Below are 19,131 nucleotides of genomic sequence, written 5' to 3'. Positions count from 1 at the left end.
AGTTCTACGAACATTTGGAAGATCTCATTATAAATTTTCGGAATATCGCTGTAGGAATTAGTGGTCTTTAAGTTGGATAATACTTGTTTTCTCAGGTTGGCTGTAAGTTTTTGCCCCACTACTGCACTCATTTCCTGGGACCATTTTAATTGGGTCATTTGTTTGTATTGAGAGGGTTCTATAATATTGTGCTTGGTTATCTTGGTTTCATCCTTTAAGTTAATAGACAACAATAATGGCTGATGGTCGCTTTCAGTACGCGTTCCAATTTTGAGGTCCATGATCGAATTTATAATATTATAAGGGACAAGAATATAGTCGATGACACTGCATCCTCGGGGGGAGAAGTATGTAAACTCCCCGCTTCTATCGCCTTTTGTTGAACCGTTCACAATCTGCAAATTAAAGTTGTTACATAATTCAAGTAGGCGTAAGCCTTCGTTGTTTACAACCCTATCTCTGGAGAATCGTCCTATTTTCAAGGCATGTGCGATATCATTATCAGTATTCCAATTTAGTTTGCTACATAGTTGTTCATTGTTGGTTCCCACTCTGGCATTAAAATCACCTGCTATTATCAATGAGGCATTTGGGTATTTATCGGTCAAATTTTCTATATAAAAGGTTAGTTGTGACCAATTTTCACTGTTGCTGTTGTTTTTGGATGGGGGGATATAGACATTTACAAGTAGCAAAGTATCGTCTTTTTGGGTTAAAAGTAGGGCTTGTGCAAGTGGCAAGCATTTTTCTAACTGCTTGATTTCAAACCCTAAGTTGTCTTTGATCATACAACAGAACCCTGCTTTCGGCCGGCCCTTCGTGTTTATTTTCAATGCGGGTTTCGTATAGGAGGAGAATCCATTGATTTTAATATCTCTAGTTGACCATGTTTCTTGTAGAAGTATTAATTCAAAATCTTTAAAGAAGTTCATTAGGTCTGGGTCTCCGTCTTTGTTTCCCCACCCTGCAATATTCCAGGACAGCAAGCGTAGGATCCGTTTTTGAGTTGGTGGCTGGTTGACAGCATTTAGTCATTCTAATTCTGTTATTGAGTCCAGCGAGGGATTTTGTCTTGTGCCGATACAGCCATTTGTCGCTACTTTCGGTGGGGAACATAATGGTGGATCTTTTAGATTCTTTTTTAAAGTGTGGGAAATTAGAATTTCCTCCCTTTCTTGATTTTCTTCCTTAGCTGTTCCTTGTTCCTGAGAGATTTCTGTGGTTGGTGGGCTATTATGGACAGTAGGATTGTTTTCGGTCTCTACTTCCATTTCTTTGGTTTCATTTGGTGTTGAGCTCAGTGTGTCAGGTCTGTTGGAGGTCATCTTTTGTTCGGCAATGTTAGAATCCTTTGTAGTACTTAAATAAGGGGTACCTATTTCGTTTGGAGCTAGTATTTGATATCTCAGCCAGGAATTTGTGGTCTCATTGCTGGAGTTTTTCCTTGTCATTTCATATTTTAAAGGAGGCTGGATTTGAAGCTCTGCATCTATACATTTGAAAGTTCCATTAGTAGCTCTCTTTTTGACTATGCATTTTGGGGAGAGGGCTGGTAGGTGTGAGGTTTGATTGTGTATTGTTTCTACTGCATTTTGTTGGCCTTGTTGGTGAATTTCGGTCAATCTGGCCTGTAGTTTCGTCAGTTTACTGAGTATGCTTGTTTGTTCTTTATCTGGTAAGTTGGTAAAGTTATTCAGCAGATCTTCTTCTTCTGGGACTGTCCAGTCTGTTGTGTCAAGGGCGAGGCTGTTAATTGATGCTACAATCGCATGATTTGGGAGCTTAGATTTTTCTTGCGTGATTTCTCGGGTAGCTGGCAGCGGTTTCTCCCATCTACTGGGTTCTTCCACGGGAGTAGGGCAGATATCGGCTTCTGTTGGAATGGCCTTGTTCAACTTGTTCTGTCTTTTAGATGCAATCAATGGTCTGAGCGATATATCTTCAAAGTGTCGACGTGGAATAATTCCTTTCTGGGCTAAATGAGCCTTTTCCCTTAAGATTTTGGTTGGGATTCTATGACTACCAAATCTTAGTAGTACTTTTTTGGAATATCCATCGTTAGTGAGCCTCTTGACTGCTTTTAAGTCAATCCTTCCCCCCTCAAGGCCTAGGAGCAGATTTAGATGATGTCTGGCCCAGAAGGATGACTCCCAGTAAGGTAGGGGCCCTCTGTATGGAAAAATGTGGAGAACAATCTCACATGGCCTCAGTATCAAGTTGACTGAGTGAGGGGGGCTTCCTCTGATTTTTGGTTGGTTTAGAGGTATAAATTTGTATTTGTTCTGTTTATCTCCAGGGCTTGTTAAGGATGGCAAAAAGGGAGTGAGTTGCCTCCTTTCATCTGGGTTATCCAGCTTCTTGAAGATGTTTTGTAATTGTTCAAAGATTTTTTGAACTGTTTGAGCAGTCAGTAGGCAGCATTCCTCCAGCAGCTCCACCTTTCTATCAATTAGTACTTGGATTTTCATTTTACCTCATCTTTAGCAGTTTATATATATCCTAATTTTTAACCATTTTTTTTATCACGCTTACTTTTACCATAAAAATCTTCACATTTTATCACTTACAAATAATACTATTTTAAAATATGCTATCTTCTACTTATATCCCTAGAGCCTATATCCACTTCCAAAGCTATTCTAAGATTTAAATATTAACATATTTTTTTCAATATTCTTTAAACTTCTTCCAACCTTCTTCCACCGTCTCTTTTCTCTGGTCTCAGAGTCTCCCAGTCAGTTTGGCAAGTTCCATATAGTCCATCATCTTCATCTGCCATTTTTATTTTATTTTTAAATTACAGCAACCTGATTTTTTTTTTTAATGAAGATGCCAGAGATTGAATTTCCTAGACCTGGTGCCCTTGGCTTTCTGGCAGTAGCAAGGAGAATGCCCCTTATTCTCAGAGATAATCAAGAAACTAAAACTCATTTTTGAGTGCAATAAAGAAGTGTTCTGCAGGGGGGAGCAGGGGGGAGCAAAAGCAACAACTGTGCCCTAGCTATTGACAGCTTTGGGTAGCCCTGCCTGATTGGACAGAACCTATGACATCACGAATGATAAGCAATGCCATTTTGTTTTGTGTTCCACTAGGCTCAGAAGAGACGTGCCCAACAGATGCAACACGCATTTTGACGCAGTGGCTCAGATTCGAGGAGAGGCTTTCTTTTTCAAAGGTGAGCATGTGGCTCCTTTCCTTTAAAAACAACAACAACAACAACACACTGCTGGGGTTTCCTTCCAGGCCACACTAGCTGGGGAACGATCATAACAGGTTCAATGCTTGCCATCTCCAGGCAGGTCTGGGAGAGGCCCCTTGCCTCAAACCCTGGAGAACCACTGCCAGTCAGTGTTAAAAAAAGGTAAGCTAAAGGACCCCGGACAGTTAAGCCCAGTCAAAGACAACTATGGGGTTGTGGCGCTCATCTCGCTTTCAGGCCGAGGGACTCAGCATTTGTCCACAGACAGCTTTCTGGGCCATGTGGCCAGCAGGACTAAACCACTACTGGCACAACGGAACACCGTGCCAGAAGCCAGAGTGCATGGAAATGTCGTTTACCTTCTCACCGCAGTGGTACCTATTTATCTACTTGCATTGGCGTGCTTTCAAACTGCTAGGTTGGCAGGAGCTGGGACAGAGCAACAGGAGCTCACTCCGTCACGGGGATTCGAACCGCCGACATTCCGATCGGCAAGCCCAAGAGGCTCAGTGGTTTAGACCACAGCGCCACCCGCGTAGACAGCCCTGAGTAGAAGAATCAATGGTCTGACTTGGTATGCATGTAGGGGCAGGGCTGGTGTAATGGTGATGGCAACTTCTAGTGTGTGAGCAAGGGTCACCTCTCTAGTCTCCGCCAGCTGCTGCCATAGATGAGCAAGAGCTACAGCAGCCACTACCCGGCCACAGGAGCCCCATGGCAGTACCAGCGAGCCCTGCCAAGGCCCTGATGCTTGTTCTAGGATGCTGGCACCAGGCTGGATGAGGCCCCTTCCGCTCCTTCCCTAAGGCTTCCGTCTCCCCAGCCTGAGACTCTGTCCAAGTCCCTGACACTCCAGCTATGTGTGCCTTAATGATGCAACCCATCTGGCATCACACTCTGCAACAGCTGCTTGCAAGACGTGTCCGGGAGTGAAAAAAGGAAGAGAAGCAGAGAAGCCTGGGTACAGCGTCGCCTTCGGTTGCTCTCCCGCGAGAGCTCTTGCACAGTCAAAATTTGGAGAGTCTCCAATGGTTCCTTGGCTAAGATGCTTTCTGACTGCAAAAGCATTCATTCCAAGCCACCTCTGCTTTCATTGTAGTCTTCTTTCTGATGACGACGATATATGATTATTAGGAGTAATGTTTTTGAATAAAATATTCTTTTTTAAAAAAAAAACAGCCACTACAAAAATTCACCTGTTTATAATTCTACAAACACTATCCAAATGCTAAATGCTAATCACGGGAAGACAATCAATGTCATTCAATGTAAGACAACCACATTGATTGTCTTCCCGTAATTTATCATGGGTTTTAAGAGAGATTAACTGAGCCAAGTATTCTTATATATAATGTATATTAATCTCTTCCTGCCCCAATAACCTACATGGATGCATTGCCTCCAGTGTACTATCATTCTAACAGGATGCTAGCAAGCGTCACTTTTCTATTGACTTGCTGACAGCCTGACATAACCCCTATTATATTTGTACGTTTTGCCGCCTGAACCGCCCCCCATAATAATAATAATAATAATAATAATAATAATAATAATAATATCATCATCATTAGCAACAACTGTATCATCATATTTAGTATTTATGGAGTGTTCAGAACATTTCACGTTCAGTATTACAGTAGTAGCCCTTTGTCATGGCTCTGGCAGGCACGAAATATCCAGAGCAAGGAATATAATCTTTATTGTCAAGTTAGGGAAAGGCATATCCATCAGTCCTATGTCTCCCAACTTCTCCTAGGTGTGCACCGGATGAGGCAGTTGCCACAGCTAAAAGGCCTCACCCCTGACCTTGGCTTGTAAACTGCCTCTGCTCCTCCCTCTTCACTCCTCTTCTGGTCCTGGGAGACAGTGGGGCAGGAGAGGTGGGGTCAGGAGGAGGAGGAGGTGTGGAGGCCCTTGGCTCTATACCAGCCTGAGCTATCTCTCTCTCCTTCTGCACCTCTTCTTCACTCTCCAGTCCTGCACCTTCTCCTGTCTCTGACTCTCGTCTCCCAGCTGTAACAGGCTCCTACGGATCACCGATCCCTTCTTCCAAGTCAGTCTCCAACCCCCACTTCTCCATGTGCCCCACTCCTCAGCATTCAGCCACCAGACTTCTCAATGTCCAGCCAGTTCCTGACATCCTTAGAGCAGCCATGTGAAATGGACAGCAGCACTATTAGCCCCATTTTGCAGATGGAGATGGTGAGGCCAGGAGATTGCTGGCTCCTCCAGGAGGAGAAATAATAAATGCCACCCACGTAAATCTCACTTTGCAAGTGATGAAAGGACAGACCCATGTCCCGTGCGTCTTGCACTCTAGAAATTGACCCTAGGGAGGCAATCAAAGAAAGGGCAAGGATACCCATCAAAAGAGTATAATTTTTTTTTTTAACTTTCCAAAAAAAGGGAAAGAATAGTCTTCTTCTGGAGGTTGGCAGCTGTCAGCGCTGCCCGAGGTCCCAGCTCACAGAAGACCAACGCTGCTTCGTTCTTTAGTATAAAAGTCTTTATTGAAGTTCAGTTTCACTTCCGCACGCGCAGCGTGCAACGCTATGTCTCTAACCTTAGACCGCCGAAGCTCCGTCTGAATCTCCTCCCCCCTGACACCAGTTTAAGATTCTAGCCTTGCTCCACCTCTTCCTCTGTTCCTTCCTCCTCTGGGTCCGCCTGCTCGTCGGGGTCTCACCCTTCCTAGACTCTTCTGATGCTGAGTCCCCTGACTCTTCCCCCTCCCTCCTTCAGGCTTTCGGACCTGGCTCCCAATCCGGGTTTTCTGCTGTCCCGCGCTCCTGCACATTTGAACTTGGCGCGCGCGCGCAGCCTCCCACTTTCCTTCTGACCGTTACACTTGTGTCACTGCTCCCTCCTTCGGGGAGGCTAGCTGGACCTGACCTCCCCTCTGTTTCCCCACTTTCCGATGGGGGCGTGGTCAGCCCTGACTCATCTTCTCTCCCCGCTGGAGGAGAGGCTGGTCCTGACTCATGTGACTCTTCCCCCCCACTGCGCTCTGGTGGGGGAGCTGGTCCTGATCCTCCGCTGCTCCCTTGGGAGTCTCCGCTGGTCCCTTGCTTCTGGTGCGTCCCCCCTGGGACCCCCCTTGTCCTTACCATGGGCGCCCCCTTCTGGGAATCTTCTGATTCGCTGGAGAAGCTCATGGAATCTCTCGGGTCACTGTCATACTCCCCTACGCTCCCCTCGGATTCCTCTCCTTCGCTCTCTATTTGCTCTCTCCCCTGTGCTTCCGCTCCTGAGCCTCTGACAGCAGCTTTTTAACTAGTCAGCCCCCTGCAGAGCTCCTCCTGCCCTTCTCTATGTAGGAAAGAGCCTGAAACCTGGATTAGGTTATCCAGAAAGGAAACTGGGATCTTCTGCATGCAGACCATATTCTCTCCCGCTAAGCTACACTTCCCCTGTGTTCCTGACAGCATTTATGACAAATTAGCTTTGGAACACTTTGAACTTTGGGTGTTTAATACCTTTTCGGAGGGGGAGGCTGGGGAGGAACGATATGACCCGGCGATATTTCTCCAAGAAATATTGGGAAGCTGCCCTTTTTGTAGCAAAAGCTTCATTAGGGATGCAAAGAACATCTCGATCTAATTGCATGCATTTCCCATAAACATGCAAAGGGCACCCAATTCGAAGGCTGAGGTTTTAATTTTCCCGTCCTTTTAAAAAAAGAAAAAACCCACCATCTTCAAAGAATTTGTAATTGCTGCTATCCAGACTGCATTCCAATGCATTATTCATGCATCGGCCCGTGTCATATAAAACAAATATGCAAAGTGGTGCATAATTACCAGCTGATGAAATAAATCCTTACAACTGTATTTTTAAAAAGAAAAAAATTGAACCGCCCTGCAGATGTTGAAGAGCTTAGAGAGGGGGTTGTGGTGTGGGCTCCCTGCCCCCCTTTTGCCTTCTGCACTATTAGGTTACGATCCAATTTTCTGAAAGACTACGTCACCACCTGTTGGAATTGCAGAAGTCAGGAAGGAGCCAAGCCACCTTGAATACAGACTTGCAAGGGCCGTCTTGAGTTAGCAAAGCATTTCCCGCCTCCCATGGGATTTTTGCTGCATGTGCATTGAACAGGAGGTTACCCATGAGACTGCTAACAAAACCACAAAGGCTGCTGGGGCTCTGACCACAAGTTCCACAAGCTTCCTTCAACCAGCTGTTGTTCAGAGGGCTGCAAAAATAAAAAATTGTCAAGGGAGAAAAAGAAGTGTCCCTGGGGAAGAAAGAGTTGCATCTCTGGAATCTACTCGGAGTCGAGTGTGGATTTCATGCTCCTTATTCAGCTCCTAGTGGTGAGGAGGAATGAAAGTTTCCCCCAAATATCTGCTTTATATACATTATTTACACAATGGGCCCCACGTGATTGGCTAATTCCGGGATTCTCCTGTAGGCCAATCAGGTTGTGGATTCACTTCCACCTGGAGCTGGATTGGGTAGCTCCTGTGGACCAATCATACTGCTGCATTGTTCTAGGACCTATTGTTCTAGGACCAATCAGACTGCTGCATTTTGGATCCTATTGTTCTAGGACCAGACTGCTGCATTTTGGATCCTATTCAACTCAGTACATAACAATCTCCTACTAACCAATGCCTCTTCATCCAGGCAAATACTTCTGGAGACTGACTCGCAACAAACATCTGGTCTCCCTCCAGCCAGCTCAGATCCATCGTTTCTGGCGGGGGCTGCCTCTGAACCTAGACAGTGTGGATGCTGTTTATGAGAGAACCCACGACCACAAGATTGTGTTCTTCAAAGGTAAGAGAAAGCATTTGACACAGTTGTAGGCGACCCTCTCTTTGGCATTCCCAGATTCTTTGTCCTCCCACTGTGTTTAAGCCTCTTTGAGCCTCATCTCTAAGCTTTAGAATACAGATTGCTCAGCTGGAAGAAAATTACTTGTCTCAAATGACAAGCTTTGATTTGATTCCAGATGATCAGGCTGAACGTCACTCTAGTAGTCTCCTGGGCCTTCCCAGCTGCATGTTGCTAATGTCTTGTGGTGAGCTATGGCTCACTTGGGTAATTTTAGACTTTGGAATGCATGGTCTTGCAAGGAAGCAAGGGGTGGAGAATTTGTGGCATTCCACACATTCACAGCATGCCAAATCCCACTGGCCTAGCCAATGGGAAGTGATGATGGGTGCTGGAGTCCAGCAACATCTCGAAGGCCACAGGTTCACCACTCTAACTTTAGATGGTAATGTTCATTACTTCATTTACTACAAAATGCCCTCAAGTCCTGTCCTGAGAGCATCACTGGGGGGCGAATAGTGCTTGACATGGATTGATGACATCATTGACCTGCGCCGGGTGTTGTCACCACATGCCTCCAGGCAACATTTCACCAACTCCTTCCAACTCTGGATGGGGGGTAAATGTAAGTTTCACTTTCTTGTTTTTTCCCCATCTTAGGTTCAGTTCTTCACATTGCTACATCAATTTGTGATATATATATATTAAGTCCTGCTCCAAATTCATTAGTATTTTACTGCAAATTTATCCTAATACAATTTTGCCTAATCTACACATTTTCGCAAAACAATTTCCCCCAGTGCAATGCAGTTTTGTATGCTATTTTTATTCATATATGCATTTTTGTGCATTTTGTACCTCAGGATGCGAACAGGATCCATTCCAGAGCCCTGTTTGCATCCTGAAGCAAACGCAACTTCCGCGCATGCGCATGATGTCATTTCAAGCGTCTGCACATGCGCGAGTGGCAAAACCCGGAAGTAACACGTTCCATTACTTCCGAGTTGCTGCACAGCGTAACCTGAAAACTCTCAACCTGAAGCATATTTAACCCGAGGTATGACTACATATAGTTTTTTGTACACATTCTTTATGACAGGAGTGAGCCGATCAGTACATCACACTGTTCAGGTTGGAGTTAACTCTTTATTAGCAAGAACAGCATCTGCCCAGACTTGGTGGAGTGCCAGTCCTAACGAGCACAGCAGCTCGTCTCCAGTACGTCTTGCCCCATGGATCAGTTTCCGAGACTGAAAATCCCCACCTTCCCATAGCCATCTAACTCCCCTCCTCTCCAGGGCTTTCCCCCAGCAATCAGAGACTGTTCCTGCCTGAAGTCAACCTTTCCTCCGCCTTTTTCATGCCTCTTCTAGTTCCGGGAGACCAGTGAGAAAGGGAGCTTATCACAGCAGCAGGAGGAAACACCCATTACTCTTCACTAGTCTGACTCCTCTCTGCCTTTTGGGCTCCCTCCTCCCCTGCTTCAGCTTCTGCCTCCGATTCTGGACTTCTTTCTGCCACAGACTCTCCCTGCTCACTAAAACCTATTTCATCTTCTTCTGCTACCTCCTCCTCCCAATCGTCTTCTGCCTCTGACCACTCATCAACGCCCTACCACCAATCCCAGGACTCTGAACCTTCTTTCCTTGGGGGTTTCCCAGCTGGTTCCTCACACCATTCCTCTGCATCCACCAGCCCATGACACTTGGCTGTTGTTGTTTAGTCGTTTAGTCGTGTCCGACTCTTCGTGACCCCATGGACCAGAGCACGCCAGGCACTTCTGTCTTCCACTGCCTTCCACACTTTGGTCAAACTCATGCGGGTAGCTTCAAGAACACTGTCCAACCATCTGGTCCTCTGTCGTCCCCTTCTCCTTGTGCCCTCCAACTTTCCCAACATCAGGGTCTTTTCCAGGGAGTCTTCTCTTCTCATGAGGTGGCCAAAGTATTGGAGTCTCAGCTTTAGGATCTGTCCTTCCGGTGAGCACTCAGGGCTGATTTCCTTAAGAATAGATAGGTTTGATCTTCTTGCAGTCCATGGGCCTCTCAAGAGTCTCCTCCAGCACCAGAATTCAAAAGCATCAATTCTTCGGCGATCAGCCTTCTTTATGGTCCAGGTCTCACTTCCACTTGGCTAGAGAACTGCATTGCAAAATTCAGAAAAGTGCAAGTTTCAAAGGACTGCTGCATTTTGGTTCATTTAGGAATCACACAGGTTTAGTGCAAACTGAACCAAACTTCTCCCCCACCCCTCCTTCTGACCCAGACACCTTGTTCTGCCAGCATCTGATAATGGCGGCTGGCAATTACACGCAGGCTTGCCAATGTGTGCTCCACTGCTAAGTGAGCACACTCCCCGCAGTTCACTCACCTAGAAAGCCTCTGCGTAAAGTCACTGACACAATAAGAAATTGCATCTTTGTCTTCTTCCCCTTGGAATCAGATGGCATGGCAGGAGTTGACGGGGAGAGGGATTAGTCCTCTTTATTGGAAACACGACACAAGCATGGAATTATACATGTGTTAAGGATATTGTTAGGAGAGCCTGTTGTTGGCTCGTTGACTGAGCAATGCTGCCCTCCACTGGCTAATCGGGAAAGGACAGCCACAACCAGCAAGAACTGAAAGGCAAAACACACACAGCCTTGGGAAGTCTCCTCGGTCCCCAACCAACCAAAACAGTGGAAGGGGACAGAGATTGCTTTGTCCTCCTTTCCCCCACACCAGACAATACTGTAGTCCAGCGGTTCTCGACCTGTGGGTCCCCAGATGTTGCTGGACTACAACGCCCATCATCCCTGAGCTCTGGCCTTTGCTAGCTGGGGGTGATGGGAGTTGTAGTTCAACAACATCTGGGGACCCACAGGTTGAGAAAGGCTGCTGTAGTCTTAGCCTTAGTCTATGCAGGTAGGAAGGAGGTGTTCTTTGCTAGATTAACAACTCCAAAATCTCCCGCTAATAATCTAAGTAAGAGCCTCAGCATTTTAATTTACACAGCCGTACCTGACCTTGAGTCCTCCAGACGTCCCCAAGTTGTCTAGGTAGACTCTGCTTACCTTACAGCAAGGCTAGAGTGTTGGACTCCAACTCCCATCAGCCTCAGTCAGCATGGCCCCTGGTCAGGGAGGATGGGAGTTGTATTCCAACAACATTTGGAGGGCCATGGGTTTCCCATTTCCATCTCAATGCATTTATCTCACAGGGTGGCCATTAAGCGAGTTGGGAACATTCTTCCAGTTAATGGGCTTGTTTGGAACAAGCCTAGGCTTCCCTTGACTGCAAGGCCGAGATCGAAAAGCTTTGCTTCCATTTTTGAGTTACCACAGTTTGCCATATCATTTGAATCTGGACAATAAACTATGGTTAGTTAGTGAAAGCAAGCCAAGCTGATATTAAGGATGTTTAAGATTAACCACAGTTTAGGACAACATGCTAAGTTGCAGCTAATGGATAACCACAGCAGAAGCTTCCGATCTCCTTGTGGTTGCAGGAAACAGACGGAAAGTGGGATCCTTTGGAAAGGCTAAACCACGGTCTAGCATTATGCCCAAATGCATTTACTATCTCTTAAAATATAAATTCTAAAATATTGCTTTGGATGAAGACACACTGCAGAAACTCATTAGAGGACATACACTTAGTTCCTCAAGCCTTCCCGAACCTAGCACCCCCTAGATGCTGTTGGACTTCCATCAGCCATAGCCAGAATGTCCCTTTGGTCAGAGAAGATGGGCTTTGTAGTCCAGCAACATCTAGAAGGCACCAAGTTGGGAAAGGCTGAGTTCATTTTATTTAACCATTTTATATATCACTTGCTTGTACAAAAAACCTCCAAGTGCTTAAAAAAAAATTTTAAATTGAAATTGTGATTGAAAGAGTTAGAAACAGGAAGTTAGGAATTCAAAATATAATTTAAGTAAAAAATAACCAAAGACAGATTAAAACATATATGGATAGGCGTGCCTGAATAAAAATGTTTTTAGCAGGTATTATAAAGTGTACACTGAAGGTGACTGCTTGATGTCAATTGGCAGGGAGTTCCAAAGAGTAGATGCCTCCTTACAAGTGTAAAATGGACATTGTGTGGCACTTGTAGCAGTCCAGTTTTGCAGATTGATGCAGCCAAGTCGGCATATAAGAGTAAGGTGATGCTTCTAGTTTTACCATACCTACAGCTTGAGTGAGTTAAATTGAAAAGATCACTCACAGTTTTCGGAGCTCAAAGGCTTTATTCATGCAGGAACTATCTGCACAATGAGTGGCTGAGGAGAGAAATAGCATAGTTCTTCTCTGTAGAGAACAGCAAACGAAATAGTTCAGCTTTTAGGGATGAAGTTAACTTAGAGAGAGACTTAGAGACTTACAAACAAGTGCTTGTGGATTGCTAAACAACAGTGCCCTCTTGTGGTTTAAACTTACATATGCATTAACGAGAAACTCGTGAGAAGGGAACATGTTTGCCATCATGCACCAGTAAGGATGTCTTCTCCCTGGCCAATAAAGAAACACACAACATCAGTAGAAAAGCACAGACATATGCACACATCCTCATAAAAACAGACTCCTCAGCAAGTGGGGTGTGTGTGTGTGTGCACGCGCATGCGCGCTCGCATGTGCTTAACTTTGGGGCATTTGCTCCTCCTGGAGTGTTGTGAACTCAGACCTAAAGACTACCACAGTCTCTCTCTTTTTTAGAAGCTAGCTCTGTGCCGTGAAGCAGGAATGACATTGCTACCTACCTGTTTGTTTCTTCTCCCCAGGGGACAGATACTGGGTCTTCAAGGACAATAACGTGGAGGAAGGTTACCCCCGGCCCATCTCGGATTTTGGCTTGCCACCAGGAGGCATCGACGCCGCATTTTCCTGGGCCCAGAATGACAAGACTTATTTCTTTAAGGACGCTCTCTACTGGTGCTATGATGACCACGAGCGGAGGATGGATCCTGGCTACCCTTTGGAGACCATGTTGTGGAAGGGGGTCCCCAGTGGGCTGGATGATGCCACGCGGTGGTCCGACGGTAAGTGTTAAGCACTGGATCAAACGGGAGGGGGGAGGGGCTGTACATCAAGCTGGCAAGGCTCCGCCCTGTGCTCAGAAAGCTACAACATAAAGGCCAGAACAAGTGTGTGTGCCTCCAGACTTGTATTTAATAATTAAAATAATTAACACCGTGTAACTAGCTGCACACACTTTTGCTGTAGTCACAGCAAACCTCTTGATGGCCTAACTGTTTTGATCCATGGATGCATGAAATGGCCGACTGTCCATAGGATGCCAGGTTAAATGGTGGCAGCCCTAGTATGAGGGAGAATAATTATGTAATGGAACCTATGAAGTACAGTCATACCTTATGTTGCGTCCGCTTCAGGTTCTGGTTTTTCGGGTTACGGACTGCCAAAACCCGGAAGTTTCGGAATGGGTTACTTCTGGGTTTTGGCAGTCATGCATGCGCAGAAGTGCTAAATCACGCTTTGCGCACGCACAGAAGCGCCAAATCGCAACCCGCACATTCGCATACGCACAGATGCGGGTTGCAAACGTGCATCCCACAGAGATCTCGTTCGCAACCTGAGCGTCCACTGTATGTGTCTATCTGCCTTCAGTTTGCAAAGTTCCAAAGTTTATTATTAGATTTGTGAGGTCCATGCCTTTACACAAAATACCATAAAACATTATTAAAAGATAAACAATAAAATTATAAAAATAAGCTAAAATTCATGCCATGCTGTCCCAGCAAGGAAACTACCCAAAAAACCTCGCCATTCAGGAAAGAAGATACAGCAACAGGTTAGGAGAGCAATGGGAGGGACCTCACCATTTCCTCCAGGAACCATACCCTAGTTTTCATAGCCTTCACCACAAAGACCGCTACCACGTGAGAAATCCGTGGATCAGCGTCCACCAGTAAAAACTTTACTTGGTCCTCAGAGTTGGCTATTGATTTGGGAATAGTTTGTAACATCGCATCCCTGAAGGCCGAGTAGATGGGACAATACAACATGTAATGTGTGAGATCCTCTTTGGTTCTCATATGACAAGGACATATACACTGCTCTACTGGGATTTTTGCATATCTGCCTGACAAATAGACCGTAGGAATGGTTTGAAAACGGGCCATGGTGAAAGCTCTCCGAAGGGTGGGATTGGTGATATTCACCAAATAATTGGCGCAGGTTTTGACTGTTTTCAGTCGGGGAAACCAGTGGGAGGACCCTGGGTTCTGTATTTTTGTGATATCTAACAGAGCGTCTCTCTCCAGGATCCATTCCCGAACTTGCAAATTCAAACTCAAATTGAAAAATTTGCAATATTTCAAATATGCATGCAGGGCCTACAACAAAAGGTTGCCGCATGGGACACATCTATGCAGGGTACCAACCATTCCCATTGCCACGATATTGAATTCCATTCCCCCTCCCAAGGATGAACCAACATTCTGTCCCGCATGCTCAGCCCCTTAACTTTCTCCCCACCCAGAGGTCAGCTAGCATTCTGTGGCTACTGAGCATGTTCATAGGCGCCTGGGCAGCCAATGTGAGAACAAGATGCTGGACTAGATGGGCCTTTGGCCTGATCCAACAAGACTCTTCTTAAATTCCACCAATTAGGTTATTATTGTCTATAGCAGCCTTTCCCAACCTCGGGTCCCCAGATGCTGTTGGACTACAACTCCTATCATCCCTGACCACTGGTCCTGATAGCTAGGGGTGATGGGAGTTGTTGCCCAACATCTGAGGACCTGAGGCTGAGAAAGGCTGGTCTGTATTGACTAGCAGCATCTCTCTAAGGCAGCAGTTCTCAACCTGTGGGTCCCCAGATGTTGTTGGACTACAACTCCCATCATCCCTGAGCTCTGGCCTTGCTAGCTAGGGGTGATGGGAGTTGTAGTTCAACAACATCTGGGGACCCACAGGTTGAGAAAGGCTGCTCTAAGTTTTCAGACAGATGTGCCATCCAGCCCTGTCCAGATGTGCCAGGGGTTGCACCTAGGGCCTTCTGCACACAAGGCTCTGTGCTCTGTCACTGAGCTATTGCCCTTTCAATGAGAAGACAGTACGATTCCACTCCACATGTTTCTGAGAAAAGGGAATGAATGAATGGAGACAAAGGGAGAGGGAGCACTGTTCTGCTCAACTCCTCCTTGTGAACTTCTCATAGGCATCTGGTTGTCCTCTGCAGGAACAGGAGACCAGACTAGATGAATTAGGTCCAGCAAGTGGCATGGACTTGTTGGATGCAGAGAGGAATGATGGGAGGAACCAGCTAGGGAACCATGAAGGGAAGAAAGCTCAGAGCCCGGGAAGCAGTGGTGGGACAATGATGAGTGGTCAGAGGGAGAAGACCAGGAAGAGGAGGTATTGGAAGCTGAAGGGGTAACAGAGCTCAGTGAGTTGGGAGAGTATGTGGCAGACAGCAGTCAAGAATCAGAGGCAGAAGCAGGCAAATGGGAGGAGGGAAGTCAAGAGGCAGAAATGAATCAGGCTAATGAAGAGTCACAAGTGACCCTCCTGCTGCTACAACAAGGTCCCCTCTCCCTCTGACTCCCAAAACCAGGAGAGGGATGAAATGGGTGGAGCAAAGACAGGCTGCACTCAGGCACAGTCTCTGATTGCTTGGAAGAAACCCCGGAGGGGAGGAGACATAGATGGCTGTAGGAAGGCAGACTTCTAATCTCAGCAACTGATTTCATGACGTAGGACCTACAGGGTACGAACTGCTGTGCTCATTAGGCCTGAAACCCAGCCAAGTCTGTGAAAATCATGTCCTTCTAATAAAGAGTTAACTCCAGCTTTGAACTGTGTGATGTACTGACTGACTTGCTCCGTGACAGCAAGGCTCTTCTTAGGTTCCCCTTTTGCTTCCTTTTCCAGGGGCAACTTACTTCTTCAAGGGAAAAGAATACTGGAAAGTCATGGACAGTGACTTGGAAGCTGAGCCCGGTTACCCACAATCCATTGCCAGAGACTGGCTGGTGTGCAGTGACATGCAGGCGGATTCACCTGAGCCGGCCGAGAGCAGCAGGACAGGGGGCCGGTCCAGACAGGGGCACCACGACGAAAGCCGCTCCGAGAGCGAAGTCTGCTCCTGCACATCTTCCTCTCCCGGGTGGCCCTCATCTGGCTCAGCTCTCAGACTCTGCGTAGGCCTCGCCTTGGCCAGCCTTTGGACAGCGGCACAGCTTCAGAGATCGCTATGACAGAGGGTGTCAGGTGGACCAGGACATACCGCAGCAATTCAGGGATGCAAATAAAGGGATGAAATAGTTTTTTTAGAAATAAAGCAAAACAAAGAACAAAATCACAGGATGCAACACGCCGTTAAAATGAGCGACACAGTTAACATTCCTAGGAACGTGAAGGAAAATGTTTCAGATTCTCCATGAGAAGTGAACAGCCTCTATTTTATTTTATTTCCCCCTTTCTGGTTATTTTTGTAAAAAATATATATGAAAAAAAGAATAATGTTATTTTAAGTTAATGAGCTTCGACAGCAGCATCTGTGGGTTACTCACTCCCCGACCATCCTTGTCTCCTCACTTCCTTGTCCCACCACACCACGCCCTCCCCCCCCCAAAAAAAAGAATAAAGACTCTCATCTTGCCATCAGAAATATTCATTAGAGGTCTATATTGCTTTGGACATTGGAAAGACAGCAAGAAGGAAAGCGCTGTCGGTTATAGTGGGCAGGGGCGGGAGGCGAAAGGCTGGGTATGTTGGGGGCCGATTCTGTTTGCATGGTAATCGTGAAAAGGAATGGGGAAAAGGCACCATTACAAAAATGTGGCGGTGGTTCCATTTGTGGAGGACTGAGACCAAAAATCCAGCCCTGGCACATCTGTTTCAGAAAGTGGCGACGTCCTCAATTTCATTCCTATCACAGATGCAGCTGGCGGAGGGCCACAGCTCAGCGGTAGGATATCTGCTTTGGTGGCAGAAGCCCACAGGTGCCATCCCTGGCATCATCAGGTGCAACTGGGAATCCTGCAACCAGTGCATCCCCAACTCTGGCTTGCGAAGCTGTGCATGCATTATCGTAGCCACAATTCACACCTACCCTGTGCTACCTGTGAGCAGTAGTCACGTAATCTGGGGAACCGGGTTCGCTTCCCCGCTCCTCCACATGCAGCTGCTGGGTGACCTTGGGCCAGTCACACTTCTCTGAAGTCTCTCAGCCTCACTCACCTCACAGAGTGTTTGTTGTGGGGGAGGAAGGGAAAGGAGAATGTTAGTCGCTTTGAGACTCCTTAAAGGGAGTGAAAGGCGGGATATCAAATCCAAAATCCAAACTCTTCTTTCCTGAGAAACCCTGTATTTTGATGTGTTTTGATTTGAAAATGTAAAGTTATCTAGACGGAGTCAGGCCCCATCTCTGCCCACTGACTGCAGGCTACTCAGAAACACACGCAACCATGCTGATGTGAATCATCATGCAATCTGAAACACAGATTGACCTCCCTGCGTTTTCAGCCTGTAGACTGAATATTATTTCTGTTATTGATTACCTGTCCTTCCCTCTGAAGTCCCAGGGTGTTGCACAACTTTAAAACACAATATTAAAAGCAGTTTTAAACAACTTTTAAAAAGGTAAAGATAAAGGACCCCTGACGGTTAAGTCCAGTCGCGGACGACTCTGGGGTTGCAGTGTTCATCTCGCTTTACAGGCCAAGGGAGCCGGCATTTGTCCACAGACAGTTTTTCCAGGTCATGTGTGAGCATGACTAAGCCGCTTCTGGCGAAACCAGAGCAGCACACGGAAACGCCGTTTACCTTCCCGCCAGAGTGGTACCTATTTATCTACTTGCACTTTGAAGTGCTTTCGAACTTCTAGGTTGGCAGGAGCTGGGACCAAGCAATGGGAGCTCACCCCGTCGCAGGGATTCAAACCGCCGACCTTCTGATCGGCAAGGCCAAGAGGCTCAGTGGTTTAGACCACAGCACCACCCGCATCCTTTTAAACAACTTATGATCACAGAAATAAGCTAGATCCTTAAAAAAACTGACACCTCAAGTTTCAAAACCAGGGTAAAGGGGGTTCTGAAAAATTTCATTTCTTGCCAGACGGGGGCAGCAAAGACAACCCAATTCAGTAGAGAGAGCAAAACCTGTTCATTGAACATCCACTGCTTTGTTCCCGCAAAGTTTGCTGTGGAGCTTAGACAACATAGGCAGTTTATTGAAGATTCGTTCTGATTTTTTTGCCCAGTAATCATTGTCCCACACTTTCCACAGCTTTTCCAGTCACTTTCCAGATTGCAAAAAGGCTGGTTTTGAGGGCGAAGCAGGTTTGCTACAGAACAGCACCGAATCAATTTCAACTGCACAACTGAAATTTGCCACTGTGCCATTGAATCTGGAACTCTGGAAGCAGTGTTCGAAACTCCCATTGTTCTAAGCGCATTTTGTGATGGGGAATTTTATTAGGACAAGCAGTTTCTGAGCTCTGGGCACAGTACTGCGCCTAAGATTTCAGATTAAAACTACAGAGTGGAAGGAAAGGAGGAGCTTTTTCTGTCTGCCCACTTCCAGCTACTCTCTGAAGACTGGAGAAGAGACCCTCTTGAGAATATTAGGGGGATGCGCATGGGAAGGACTAGACCACGTGAACATAATATTTTAGCTGCAGTTCATTCATTTTCAGCTTTGTATTCTTGTTATAAAAAAGCGCGCCTGGACATTCTGTTGTTGCGCGCACAACCTCAGCTTAAGGTGTTGTTTAGCTCCCAGCTTTCATATCTCAGTTTCTAACAGGGTCTGGAAGTGTGTGAGGGAAGAGAGAGAATGAGACTGGTCCCTTAGCAACACCAGATGCCAGAATATGCCGTGAAATTTCAGAATATGCCTTGAAATTTAGTTGGAACCCAGCCTGAACTCAGTTCAGGCACTTTTCAGCTGGGTGCCTTTGCTGTTCTAAGAGAACGAGGGAGGTGTTTGTGGTGAGTTCCGGCACCTATTCTTCTAGAAAAATAGCGCTGACTGTACCCTGACTAGAGATACTATCCCTCTCTGTAAACTCTGTACGCTGTGCTCTCCACAGGGCAGGAAGGAAACAGACAAGCAATGCCTCCCCTGAGCTCGATGTCAGTGCAAAGGGCACTTCAACAAACAATACACAGGGTAGTGATAGACTAGCAAAATGCAAAGTCACACAAAAAATA

General features: G+C 46.3%; 1 protein-coding gene across 1 annotated transcript in view; it reads left to right on the top strand.

Moving 5' to 3' along the window:
- Positions 1-16,586, top strand: part of MMP17 (matrix metallopeptidase 17) — a 158,821-nt gene extending 142,235 nt beyond the window's left edge. The window contains exons 7-10 of the mRNA XM_053368199.1: positions 3,094-3,176; positions 7,827-7,979; positions 12,736-12,993; positions 15,848-16,586. Of these exons, the coding sequence (XP_053224174.1) occupies positions 3,094-3,176; positions 7,827-7,979; positions 12,736-12,993; positions 15,848-16,173 (820 nt within the window). The 3' untranslated portion in view covers positions 16,174-16,586. The remainder of the gene's footprint in view (positions 1-3,093; positions 3,177-7,826; positions 7,980-12,735; positions 12,994-15,847) is intronic.
- Positions 16,587-19,131: the final 2,545 nt, after the last annotated feature.

This window comes from Podarcis raffonei, chromosome 16, assembly GCF_027172205.1.
Source record: "Podarcis raffonei isolate rPodRaf1 chromosome 16, rPodRaf1.pri, whole genome shotgun sequence".
Taxonomy (NCBI): Eukaryota; Metazoa; Chordata; class Lepidosauria; order Squamata; family Lacertidae; genus Podarcis; species Podarcis raffonei.
Note: the sequence above shows the minus strand (reverse complement) of the source record. Positions and strands in the feature narration are given on the sequence as shown.